We start from the raw sequence: 13,887 nt of genomic DNA, 5'->3' as shown, positions 1-13,887 counted from the left end.
CATTGCAGAGAATTTTTTTTTTTCAACAAACTCTTACTAAACCTTGGATTTCAAGTGGGAGAAAATATCTACCAGCAGAGGAGCCCAGAGAATCAAGCATAACAGATTGTCTCCTCCATTCTCAAGGTATTCAACAGCAGAGCTAAGATTAACAACTCTGTTCCCAGACAAAAGTGCAGTACTGTGTCCATCAAACATCATACTACAGAGCAGTGAAAAGAGTGTGCTGGAAAAAGTGTAATTATTCACTGTCAAAATCCTCCTGCCTCATTCAGATTTTAAACAATTTATAATACTGGCTTGAACTGAAGTAATATTCCCCATTAACTCATATTTTCTGTTTGCAATTGAATTCTGTTAATGAAATGAAACATTTCACATTGAACATGCACTTTTTTTCACTTTCAGTATAGATAATGACTTCAAGTTTACATACTTGTAAAAAGCCTGGTTCTCCACCCCACATTTCCAAAGATGCTTGCAGGCTGCTGGTGTAGAGGTATGGAATGACAGCACAGCCTTTTTCTAGGGAAAAGAAGACAAATAAACTAATGAAAATGTTGAGTTCTCAGCCTGAAGTAGCTGTACGTGATGTTATCACCATGAACCAAATACACTGAAGACCCAAGTTTTCCTCTACAGCCTCAATCTGTGGTTCACCCACAGAAGTACAACCCGTACAAAGATGGTATTTAAACTGCCCAGGCATTTGTTTCAGAAGTAAAAAGAGATGCTTGGAGGTGGTAGAGAAGAGTATACATATGAGTACCTTGTAGAATAAATCTGTACCAACTGTAGTCAGGCCAAAATCAAAGGAGGAAAGTCTCTATGTCAAATATTCCACACTGCACACTTGCTATACTACTTACCATCCATTTCTTCCTGTTCCCTATGTCCTACCATCAAATCCTCCCTGCAACCACACAAATAGCCCCTGATACCTCTGGCATTATTTCCTTCCTCCATTTTCTATTCCTCACCTAGATTCCATCCAAAGCCATAATCTTGGGCTGTATCACTCTGCCCTATGGGAAGAACTAATTATAGTATGCTGTGGGAAAAAATCTCTATAATTTCAATGGCAAGAGCCCAATGATAGGACTCCTAACTACCTAGGACAGACTCTATATTCAGCTGACCAAGATCTGAGGAGATGATTGTAATTAGCCAAAAATACCTCACATCGACCCAGTAACGCTCACCTGAATTTTCAATTATATATGTATGTTGCTCATGCTTTAGAGTGGGTGGGTACAGCTTTAGCACTTTAAAATCCATTAAAACTTGACTACACAGACAACTAAAACCATGAATCATAAATGAGAAATGTCTCAGCCCTTTGCAAATCAGTCATTCTTTTGTCAATAGCAATATTGATATTCACCCATATTATCTATTTTAGTTACAATATGAAGTACAATTATTGATTGTTTAGAAGCTTGTTTAGTTAAAAAGTGATGTTATGTTTTAGGTGCTTCTAAATCAAATACAGAAGTTCTGTAAAAATATTAAACCTGACCTCTTTCTGAGATCCAAACACATAAAAAGTCTTCCCTTCATATTTCAGCTTATAGACATCGCACCTAGAAAGAGAAAAATCATTTAAGTATAGGAAAAATAGGTAGATCTACAGGTAAGTAAAGTGAAGTGCATGCAAGTTTCCTGGATTCCCAAAGTCAAGCAGGCTGTCAAATGACAAAGAGCCTCAACAGAAGTCTAACAAGTTCAGCGTTATTTAATATTCTAATTTTCTTTAAAGTAGAGAAGATAATCCCAGAGTATTTATTTTACATCCCTACACAGTTTCAAAAAATTAACTCTGGCTTCTGGAAAATGAAGAGGAAATTAAAAGTATGTTTACATTATATTTATTACACAGTTTCTAATCCTCTTATATCTTAAAATCATAGAACGTCTAATGTAGTTAAATTGAGGGAGATATAATACTCTTATATCTGACCTTATTTATTTGTGGTTTCATATGACACGTCTTAGTAACTGACTAATTACAGACAGAACATAACAGGAAGAATAAGAAAATATTTGATTACACTTATAACTGGGGCCGTGTGAGTTCCAAACCCATGTCAAAATTTAATTTAACCAAGGTTGAAAGCACAATCTACATATGGAATAGCAGTGCACCATATATATGCAATACAATGTTTCTCCTTAAATTGTAATGGAAATTTTGTCATTACCACAGCTAAAATGGAGACACTGTAGTTTTCCATAAACTTCTCTACAGAATTTGGATGTCAGATGGAAATTATTCTAGAGGCAAGGACACTGTTATCCCTGAAACTTTATAACAAGAGTTTTCCTTTAACATTAAACAACAACAAATCATTCCAGTTGAGAAAGTTTTTCCATTGAAAAGAAAATCTCAAATATTAATTTGGATTTTTACTGTGTAGTGCAAATTTCAGCTAATATCAGTTAAAGCTATTAGCACTTCTAGGTCTCAGAAATGAAAGGAGCAGTATGTGGCATTCAGATACATCTCACCATATTGATCTTCCAACAGCCAGCATAGCACTAAGACAGCTTAATTGCTTTTTCTCTATCACTCTTTAATTTTGTATCTGGTTTACATGCCAACGGATAAACGGATGAACCAAGACCTCAAAAGGACACGTTATCCTTAAGTAACATGAAAAATTAAGCGCTGTGAAACTCATTACCCACAGTATGGTAGATACATGCTTGGCAAGTGCTATCCTCTCCTCCCTGCACCTTAGACTGACATTACAGTTACAATGTCCTTATGCTAAAAGCACAAACCACCAAAGCACTGTAACTAGGGATACCTGAAATTAACCCCTAGGGAAACTACAGCACAAATCCAGGATTGCAGAGTGATGGTATTTAACAGATGTGTCCCCAGAACTCCACAGGGAACTGAATCGTACACACAGGACTACACTGTCTGCATACACCTATCAGGATTTCAGCTTAGTCAACCATCAGGGAGGTTTCTATGGATATGCAGCAAAGTGTCCAGTTCTAAACAAAAAACTACCTCACCATTTCTTCACCTCTTGTCCATCTTCTTCCCTAAAGACAGGCTGGAGTGCTGAGGTAGAGCAGCCACATCTATGTAACTGCTGTTTAGCAGCAGGGCTAAAATGAGATTTATCAACATCTGAGCATGACTGTGCTCACTTTGAACCACACTGCTGTGGGCATGGCCAGCTGCTGTCACACCACCTGCAGGAGCTCGGTTTTACCTCTCCCCCAAATGTGGATGAGGCTGTCCAATTAAGTCAAATGTTTTACAGGAGCAGAAAACAAAAGCAACGCCAGACGAACCAACAACAGCTTCATAAGTGTCCACTTTTTAAAAAAAGAGGCTAAAAAATAAAAATTCAAAGGCATTCTCACCTCCTCTGCTTACCAAGTTCTTTCATAGTTTTCAAATTGAGGTTAATTACATGAGGAAATCGCAACATTTCCAAGAGTCAAATAAAGATGCAGGTGGACTCTTAAACTCCTCCAGACATCTCTGCCAACAAGTCTCACTGGTGATTTACAGCATAGTTGAAAAATCAACCTACTCAATTTTAGCATTTGTGCACTATGTTGACTAGTGCACCCTGTGGAATAATTTTCACTGGAGAAAGAATGAGACCAAGTTATTATTATTCTCCTTCTCATCTAAGATCCTTTAAAACAGAAACATGATGAGGGAAGAGAAGGAAGATCCACATGGTTCATCTTAAAGACAACAAATGCAGGTGAAGATAACAGGAAGAAGGGAAGACGTGGGAGAAAAGACTCTTGCATATTAATCTACTCTTACTTCACATGCTTACCATTTTAACAAATGAATTCTTTTATTCCCCTGGAAAACTACAAATCCTGCAGCTGTGAATCCTAAAAATGTAGTTGTCGCCATTGAGTCCTTGAAAGAGAAAAAAGAAATATAAATTTCCCCTCATCCAGTGAGGCATGTGTTACTGATAGCATAAATTATTACTCCACTATAGATTACCTCCATTTCATTTTCCTTCTCAAAATAAATTTTGCCTTCAAATTGTACACTTCTAAAGAACAAAGACTGCTCTTGGCAATACAGGCCTCATTTATTTCTAGGCATTTAAACGAGTAACAGCATCTTATACTTTGCTTCCATCTACCTGTAGCTGATGACAATGAGGAATCCTTAGGTACACTTGCTAATTTTGTTGAAAACATACTTCTATGTATGTCCCATTCTTAATGTGGTGACTAACTACAAACCAGGAATTTGTATCTGCTTCAACACTGCTATTTTTTAAGATTTCACAATACGTTGTTTCTCTGTGAGATGCTGTGTTGGAAGTACTGCTGACAGACAGCATTTACTACAATAAGCAAGTACTCTTGAGCACTAACCAGAACATACAGTGATACTTGTCCTTCAAATAGGAAACACCATTTTTAAAATTTTTAATTCCACAATAAAACTTCTGGCTTGTAGTTTTTGAGCAGTGATTCAGGTGAGGTTTTTATTAACTGGATTTCCTGTCCATTCCAAGTTTCAAACCTTCACCTTGCTAAAGTTAGTCAACCATATTGTGCCTCATGTTCTACCAATAAAATAAGGGGGAACAGAAACAGGGATGCTTCTGGAGTAGCAGCCACAGCACTGGAAGGAGCACATCGTAAGGAGCCAGGGAAGCACCTTGCTTTGCAGTGCACTTCCTGGAGATTGAAAAATTTTCCTTAAGTATGTGCCGTGAACCCCTGCATACCCCCACACTACAAGCCCTGCCACACAGATAAACAGGAAATTCTGAGCCAGTTTTGACTCTGTCCTAAGTGCCAACATAAGTCTCTGGGATGCCCTCTGAAAATCTGCAATACAGTTTCAAACTATAAAGTTTACTAAGTCACTGACTTCGCTGAGCTCTGAATCAAACACTCTATTTCACACAGCAGCACCATTCCTAGCAAAGTGTCTTTATGTATGCAGTTTTATGTTAGAGTGGACTGTTTAAGGGTGCTCACCACCAGAACAGCTAACCGGACAGCACTGCTGTCCAAATGAGATGGTATACAAACCAAAGTAAAAGCAGTGGTTAAAACACAAAGCAAGTAACACTAAACGCAAACACTGCAGATTATGCAGCTAAAACCAAGTAATTCAAAATGCAGGTGTAAGGGATAATCAGAAGTGGTAACTAAAACCACCTTCTTACAGAGAACCATAAAATAACGAAGTGGAGGAATATGGATACGCATATCTGGTTCTCCCCTCTGTACATTTGGTTTGCTGTTCTTCCTAAAATCTGCATATTTTGATGGTGTTTGAAAAACTAATCTTCCAAGGACTAGCAATTTGTTGCATCTTCAGGACAGAATAACACTGAATCCTGAGAATCTTGGCAAACACAAAATATTTCACACTTGAAGTATTTAGAAAAACCTTTGTGTTAAATGCAAAGAAATGATGAAGTATAATCAAAACTTTTGTCATGACACTACTACATTCTCCTATGATGTTCTGCTTCCTTTGAAGAGACCTTCCCTTTGACTGATGCAGAAATGTCAACCGGTCAATGTTCTTCCAAGACTTAAATGTCATATGTAGTTCCAGGACAAGTTATTTTATAAATTACTCCTGATTTGTGTCTGGATAAAAACCAGAGCTAAATCGATTAAATTAATGGCTTTTTACTAAATATTATTAAAAAGAACATTTTATTAAATGTTAGTAAAAAGAACTGTTACCTTGCAAGGATGAGGATCAACACCGTATGTTTCCAAAGAATATGATTTCAGGAGCAAGTTAAATTCAGCAACAGCTGGGCTCTGACCTCTGAAATCACAAAAGAAACAGCAGTTTGACTGAAAAAAGAAAATAGGAGAAAAAGATTTTTTGACTGGAGAGTTTAAATGCCTAAAAAAGGAAGAAAGAAAAGTTCTTGCTGAAATACAAACTATTTCAACCATGTTCTCTTTATAATATAAAGACAGAAAACCTTTCACGTGTTTTCTCCTGCTGAGTTGTACAGTGCCTGATGTTTTCAAGTAAATTTTGATGGTTTTTTCTCAATCCTGAAATAGCATATTATGCAGTTAACCAGAGTTATCCAATATCCTGCAAGTATTTGTCATCCTTTGATATACATGCACGTCAGCCTGAATATGAAATAAACTTCAGCACCTTTCTTCCACAAACTCTTGCTCCCCAACTCATTTAAAAGGATTGTGCAGATTAACAAACATTCCTTCCAGCACAGGGTATAAACACAGCAATCATATTACACTGTCTTCTCAGATGCACACCTAATAATAGCAGTGCCTGTTACCACCATGATAGTTCAGAATCTGTCAGCATTTCCATTATACGCCCCTATATTTAGGGTGTCTATAATCAACCATGAATATACCCTAAAGCCCGAAACACGGCCTGCAAGACTTGAGTTCTAGATTAAGTTTTATTATTTGATATTTGCTCTTCTAATTCCTGCAGTTACAATAAGCTCTAACACAGATTTACAATGCCTGTTTGTCAGTGAACTGTTCTGAGTATTATTTTATTTATGTATTTGCTTGACTAAAGTATATGATTCTGATAGATAATACAGTTTTGTGACAATGAGCAGTGCTTAGGACCTTTAGAAAGCCAGGCCTCATAAATACTTTTCATGCAAATTATCCAAAAAATGAGCCATAGACAGATCTTCAAGGAACACAGCCATACTCATATTTTATCTTACCCTGCATTTTGGGGTCCAGTCTCACACTGTGACCAACAGCACTCAGGAACTGGCATTTAAAAACTGCTCTGTGCACTGGTGTAGAATAATTTCCCTGTAAATCTGTTATCCCTCAGTAGCTAGAAACCAACAAGCATTGACATAAGAGATTCAGTACCCGACCCAAAGTACAATTTAACAATTAAGACAAAACGTCTAGCATGCTTGTGGATGTCAAATCCTATTTTGAACCTTTCAAGCTGATGCCCTGTGACAATGTAAGTGTCAGTAACATTTTCTGTTACAAAGTTTTAATTCATGCTCATTTGTACTTCACTGCTCATTGTCTCCCAGTCAATCCCATGATACTTCTTTGGCTTCTTCCATATGACTTTTGGTCCTCTTTGATACTACACCACTTGCACTTTTCTTCAGATCACATTTTTGTTGAAGTTTAGCTTTTAAAGAAGAAAAACAACACAAAGATTAGAGAAGTGCCCTTCTTTCTCCTTCCTTTTTGGTCACTTTCTCATCACTTTCCAATGCAGAGGAACATGTATAAAGTGGAACAGCTAAATTTACACAGCTAGATATTGAAGGGGAAGACAGCATGAAAGCAGCAAACAAACCAAAAATGCTTATTTTGCCCAATCAACTTTCTGACGGCTCTACTAAACTGCTTTTTTCCCTTTTCAACACTAATAAATCACAACTTCAAGTATAATCACAACTCTAAGATCATAAATGAGCCTCAAAATGGCAACAAGTTTGTTTCACGTACCAACCAACTGCACAGGACAGACCCAAATTACTTAGAACACTTACGTTGCATAGTGAAAAGCCTAACAAACAGACAGTTTGATTGCTTATTGGAAATCGGGCCTCACAGAAAAATAAGATCATAAAATGCATCCTTTTCCCACCTCTCTTTCCTGGTACAAAGGAAAGTAGTCAGTCTTCTGGTTTGAAAGGACCAAAAAGTGACAAATAATTTGGAACAATGTGATTTGGCGGTTTGGCATTTCCAAAAGGGAAGAAATTATCAAATTGCAATTATTATTAAAGAGACACATTAAAAAAGAATTAGCATGCTCTCTTTACCTATAGCCTCTGAAACTATGCTGTCTTTGTGCACATCAAGTGAAACAAGCTGTGACGCTTGGAAAAAAAGCAGAAGACATGGACAAGTTTGATCTTATAGGATTACAGGCTAATCGAATGGCTGTTGTGCAACACCTTAATAAAACATCACAAAGCAGAAGAGTCAAGGTCAATATCAAATGAAAAAATCCTCACTCATGCTTTACCAAGGGATTAATATTCAATCCTTACTAATATGCTTTTCATCTGTAACTTAGCAATGAAATTTTCCTTATTAAATGAAAATGCACTACAGCAAATCCTATCAGCAAAGAAAAGACAGTATTTTTCTATCAGTCTATCAGTGATTTAACATTAGACACGCATTTGATTGGCTTTTTTAAAAAGCCTTTAAGCTTTCTACATGCAACAAACACCTTACACAAAATTGTATAGGGTTTCCTTACGCAAGTGTTTCAACTAATACCACTTACAGTGGAAAAACAGGGATTATTTAGACAACATATCTCTGCTGTTTTGTAACTCAGTTCTCTCAGGAAAGTCAGGTCTTTCTCTCAATGCATTCACTCCTTTTGACCTTATATGACTTTCCAAATTTTTCAGTGTATATTCAGCATTAAACGGAAGATGTATTCCCTTTCCATATGTTGCAGCCACTATAGCACCCAGCTGCAGCATGCCAAAGGTTTTGAACAGAACCAGTGAAAGAAACCATTACAAAGTCTCTATATACGGTAAAAATAATAAAATGTGGATTACTTGAGAAATTAGAGCTCCACAGTTATTAGCTACAAATTAAAGATTCAACCTAGGAATCAATCAATCTAAAAGTTCCCTAATAAAATTTTAATGAAACAAAGACTTTAATAGAAGACTGAGAGTCTGCAACATGGTGTTTCTTCCTTTAGGCTCAGGAGAAGTATGCACTAAAGGATGTATAAACTCTGTTTATTCCCCACAGGGCCCCCAACTCTGAAGCACTTCAAAAGCCAGGAAGCTCAACAGGGAATACTTCCTGGGTGTGCAAAGGCAATGATCTACTTGGTTTGCTGGGCTGCCCACAGCAATTCACTCTAGAATTTTCTTCCCTTCATACCTTTCCTTTGAGGTATGTATCTGTTACATGTTGAAGTAGTGAAACTTAGTGAACGTCAAAGATGAGACAGCACAGGATTTATCATTAGTTCCTTTTAACAGAGAAGACTACATAGCAATAACAGCAAAGAAAAAGCATTTTCAATGCTATTCTCAGTTTCTTGCTTCCTGAATCACTTTATCTTCTCTGATTCTCTTACTGACTTATAACGTGCTATGAGATACTACTATTATCATACTACTAATAATAAAATTCATAATGATTGTCCATCCTTTTGCCTTATCTCTATGTCAAACAAAGTTACTTGCTGCAGAATACAATAGCAATACTGTATTTCAGCATGCCCCATGTACAATTAATTTCTGGATATTTATGGTCTGTAGGGTGTTTCAATGTAATTAATTCATAGAATAAGTAAGAATGTACATAATGATCTGGCTTCTAGAAACATTACATATTCACCTACACGCAAACCAGGGAAAAGTACCATCCATAAAGCTTTAAATAACATACGCTCAGTATCCATCAAACACCCTTTGCCTGCTCTGCAACTGTGAACATACTTCACTGCAGTCTCAGGAGAGATCACAGTGACTATTTCAGGAAGGATCTCCATCTACTAATAATCTCCTCGTTACATCCCAGATCTTGTACAGGACATCCCTCAGCAGAACAGGGTTACCTGGGTTTCCTTTTAACCTAAAAAAAGAGTCAAAATTCTGCATAAAGAATCTACATTTACCCACACCATATACTGATTACAGAACTGCTTACCACATGGCTGAGGTTTTGCTGTTGTTTTTTCAATCTTTTTACAGGTGGATGAGACTCCAATAGATATACAATTATAGTGCTGAAGGTCTTGAGTAGTTTTTACTTTCCCTTTAAGCTCAGGAGATTTTGGCAGACGATGGAGATGGTTTAAATACAGTCTGTCTGCTAGTATTTTTAGTCAGGATGAAGGTGCTAAGGAGGGCAATGTGGTATTGAAACACAAATCTGTTACCAATGTTTCAGTTGTACTGCAGGCAATGGCACAATGTTGGTGATAATTTCAAAGAAAAGCCCCAAATGAAGACACTGGTAAATGAAATTGCGTTGTAGACTGTGGCTCAGTTAGGGCAGAACAGCGAGGCCAGGCTTTGCACATTGCCCAGGCAGCAGCACTGCTCCCCTGAGAAGGGGCTGGGCCACTGGCATCAGCGAGAGAAAAACCTTTAAATGGGTCTGAGTATGAGAAGAGACCTTATCACCTGGCAAGTAGCTGAATTGCTGAAGTGTTGCTGGAACATATAAAACTTAGAAAACTTTTAATTTGTACTGCAAAACTGTTTTTTCTCTCAGACAGACAGAATCCTAGGATGAGAAAAACCTGAATAATCACTTTAAAACAATAATCAAATTCTTTTACTGAATCTATTAAATGCTTATGGGTTTAATTTTACACAATGCACACTGTAATGACATGTGCTGCTTACATAACTCCTTCTATCAGAACACGTCAAATTACTTGTGTGTCTTCAGAGATCAGGCTGAGACAGTATCTCCGAAGTCCTTGTTTAGCTATTTGTTTTTCAACTTTTCTTCATATGTTGATGCAGTGATGCAGAGAGCTTTAAGCCTATTCAACAGACAGAATACATTTACAGAGCAGATGCAGTTTTAATTTACCTATTATTAATTTAAAATCTATTCCCATGACACAGAGATATCTACTGAGCTATCTGTTTTTAATATCACAGTAGATTCATCTTTCTGGTCCAGACACACCTAGCCTGTAAAGCCTTCTCTCCAATAAAGAAGAGGTGGAGAGGGGCAAAGGAAATAGGTCCTTTCAGCTGATGAAGAAATCCCTGCATTGTAGAAATTCACACAGACATCTGAATTCAGCGGTATGCTAAATATGCAGAACCTGAATCTGAGCCTCACCACAAGACAGGCAACAACTAGTCTGGTAAAGAAAACAACCACATTTTGGATCATGATTATTACCACTCTTCCTGAGGGGGGAAGTTAAAAAAAAAAAAAAGCATGCACAGACACACACAATCTTTCTTAAAGCTAAAAAATTATCAATGCTACAATGAAAACAGCTATCTTTTTCAATTCAAGCAGATTATCCTTTTTGCTGAATACTTCTTGGAATTCCCATTGAAAGAAAAATCACATGTATTGATATATCTTTTCAATTTTTCATTGCATCAGACTTTTGGGAAAAGAAGAGGGAAAAGACACCTGTTTTGTCTGTGAAGTTCCTTTCTCTAGATTACTGATACAAATGCATCTTCCATTAAAATCATGTTCAGGTCAAGCTGCTCCTTACCATAAAGCTTCTGGAAATACTCTGTGCCATGCAGACACCAATTCAACTAAACAGCATCTCACTCTTACCATTTTCTAGTAAGTGCACCCAGAATTACAAGTACAGTTCCTTAATTTTAACTGGTTTTAAGCAAGTTGTAAGAAAAAAAATGGTTCAGAAAAACAAAGCCTTGAGGAAAGCAACACACATATCATTCTTCCAGGAAAGGACTACATGACCAGGAGGACCTGTTGTTTCAAATTTCTAATAAACGTACATTCCAGCCATCTCCCTAATTCAGCAAAATTACAACTGATAGAGAGTGAAAGAATATACCAGGAAAATATAGCAGAATAGAAATAAACACATTATTCACCTATTACAGCAAACACAATACCATTTTAATACCCGACCCGATCACTAAATTAGAGAGGATTAGATAATTTTGAATTTGCAGTTGACATGTGCCAACATATAGCCTGATGGATAAATCTAAATGCCTACACTGGGAAATTGTAAATGAGCCAACGTGGGCTATCAAGGCTGAAATGAAGAGGACATTCTGTGCAGCCCGGGGCTGTAACGTAGGTGGTACCCCAAGCAGCTGTCATCACTATCTGCCTGTGAATTCCAACTACACATCATTGTCCTCCTCAGCTCTTCAAAGTCCTTGGTATACTTTGTATAGCTGAGAACTACAAAGACTTTGGCTCCTTAGGTCTGGAAGTCAAGATATCCCTGCTGTAGCCCAAGTCCTGCTTGTTTCCAGACTATCCCCTTCCCTCCATGTAAACCTCAACAGATCCTCGGTCCCCAGCAAAGTGGCCTCTGTCTCCTGTAATGTGTTGCAAGTTTTGGAGCACACCATATGTCCTTCCAAGCGGATTCCCTTCGTGTGTACAAGGCCGTTAGATACCAATGTGATTAGGCTCGTACAATAAGCTAAATATAAAGCATAGATCAGTGAGGTGCCAGCATTAAATGCATCTAAGCAGATAATATGTACTTTTAATGGCAAGAAGCTCTTAAATGAAATACAAGATCCACCTTATTCTGGACTTGTTAAATGGGAATTTAGTTTTAGCACTTTTTAATGTATTCAACGGCATGCAAGAAGTTGCTTTAGTCTTGGATCGATTATATTAACACCCACAAAGAGAAGCATTTTCTAGCAACCCTTGCCAAGTCTTCTAGGCTAGCCTCCCAGAACATACTCTGATAGTACTATTTGTAGTTCCACTTGCCAGTGGCTCCACTGACAGTTACAGCCCCACGTCTGCACAAGAGCTGCAGAGCCAGATCAGCAGACACTGGGAAATCCTGTACTACTGCTGGCCCCAGAGTCTGAGCACCCATGGTAAGCCATGGTACAGTGAGGGGAATACAGTAAGAGAGCAGCAGAGGGAAGTTAGAAGTACTTAAATCCCCACTGAGTACTTACAGTGTAGATGATGCAGCAAAGGATAAAAAAGATATATGACTTTCAAATCAAATTTAAACAACAGTTTTCATTTAGCTTGGATTAAAGACAAGCACTGTTTTGCTACTGTGGTTTTCAAGAAAATACTACCCTTTAGCTTAAAAGTTTAAACTGCTTTTGAGGTAGTTAATAGCAGAACATGGCAGTGATTTTACACCCTCAGAGGAAACTTTTTCTTCTCCCCCACATACAACTTTTGCAAAAGCTGGTGTGGATACACACAATGGAGACAACAGCCAATTCAGTTGCACTCACCCGTCTTGAGCCTGTATCCACACACTGGCCATCCCAAGCAATGATAAATAACTTGCATTTACCTATACAAGGTCAGTCTGGGAAACAGGCATCTGAACAGGTCATGTAACTCTTGTAATTTACCGGGCAAAGTTAATGTTTGCATAGGGCTTTCAGGTAAATTAATGACTGTTTACATAACACTTTTACATAAATTACATGGCATAATATTTCCTATCAGAAATAATTACAAATGGACCATTAGTTTTGAGGTGGGATACAGAACAAAAAAATCTTTATTCTCAACCACTGAGTCCTTTCAAAAAGAAAAAAAGGAAAAAAAACCCATGACTCCTACAAATATAAATTCCCATGATAGGGATTTATGTGTATTTTCTCTTTGGAAACCTCTGTATTTTCAGGTGTCTGGCCTCAGGGAGCTCTGTCTGACATGTATCTTTCAAAAGCCAGGGAATTTTATCAGAGTAATAAATGTTCTGTTAAAGGACATAAGAGTTGATGTAAATTCATAAGAAGGAATTTTTGTCTTGGAAAAGGGAAAAAGGAATGTGACTGCACCAAAACCATCTGATGCTTTATTTGGTTATCTGAAGCAAATCCCACAGAAATCCCACAGTTGTAACAACATAGAAGTCAGTTTGGAACTAGTACTGACACAGGTATGTAAATACATATGCACAAAGTCCATTCTTTTGTAAGAGGAGCCCACAAAATCCAGTATCAAGAGCTAGAAGCAAAACTGGGAAGCTACTAATGCAGGTTGCCCAAACAAACAGTACTAATTCTGCCACAGAAAAAGTATGATGGTTTGGGAACATCTGAAAAGAGCAAACTCCTAATGTGTTTAAAAAAAACCCAAACAAACAAAAAAACCCACCCCAAAACCTCAAAATCCAAAGAGATTATTAAAATCACCTGAGTGATCTTTCACATAAAAACCCAGTAATCCTAATAATCCCACTGCTAT

The 13,887-nt window shown here is 37.5% G+C and overlaps 1 protein-coding gene across 4 annotated transcripts in view; it reads right to left on the bottom strand.

Annotated features, from left to right (window-relative positions):
• The window catches only part of FRMD3 (FERM domain containing 3), a 146,785-nt gene that overhangs the window by 27,534 nt on the left and 105,364 nt on the right, over positions 1 to 13,887 (bottom strand). For all 4 annotated transcript variants that reach the window (XM_074813018.1, XM_074813020.1, XM_074813019.1 and 1 more), the window contains exons 7-10: positions 5,716 to 5,803; positions 3,816 to 3,904; positions 1,520 to 1,583; positions 437 to 525 (exon numbers count right to left, since the gene is read on the bottom strand). In XM_074813018.1, coding sequence (XP_074669119.1) covers positions 437 to 525; positions 1,520 to 1,583; positions 3,816 to 3,904; positions 5,716 to 5,803 — 330 coding nt within the window. The remainder of the gene's footprint in view (positions 1 to 436; positions 526 to 1,519; positions 1,584 to 3,815; positions 3,905 to 5,715; positions 5,804 to 13,887) is intronic.

This window comes from Strix aluco, chromosome Z (assembly GCF_031877795.1).
Source record: "Strix aluco isolate bStrAlu1 chromosome Z, bStrAlu1.hap1, whole genome shotgun sequence".
Classification (NCBI taxonomy): Eukaryota; Metazoa; Chordata; class Aves; order Strigiformes; family Strigidae; genus Strix; species Strix aluco.
This window is presented reverse-complemented; position numbering and strand designations above follow the sequence as displayed.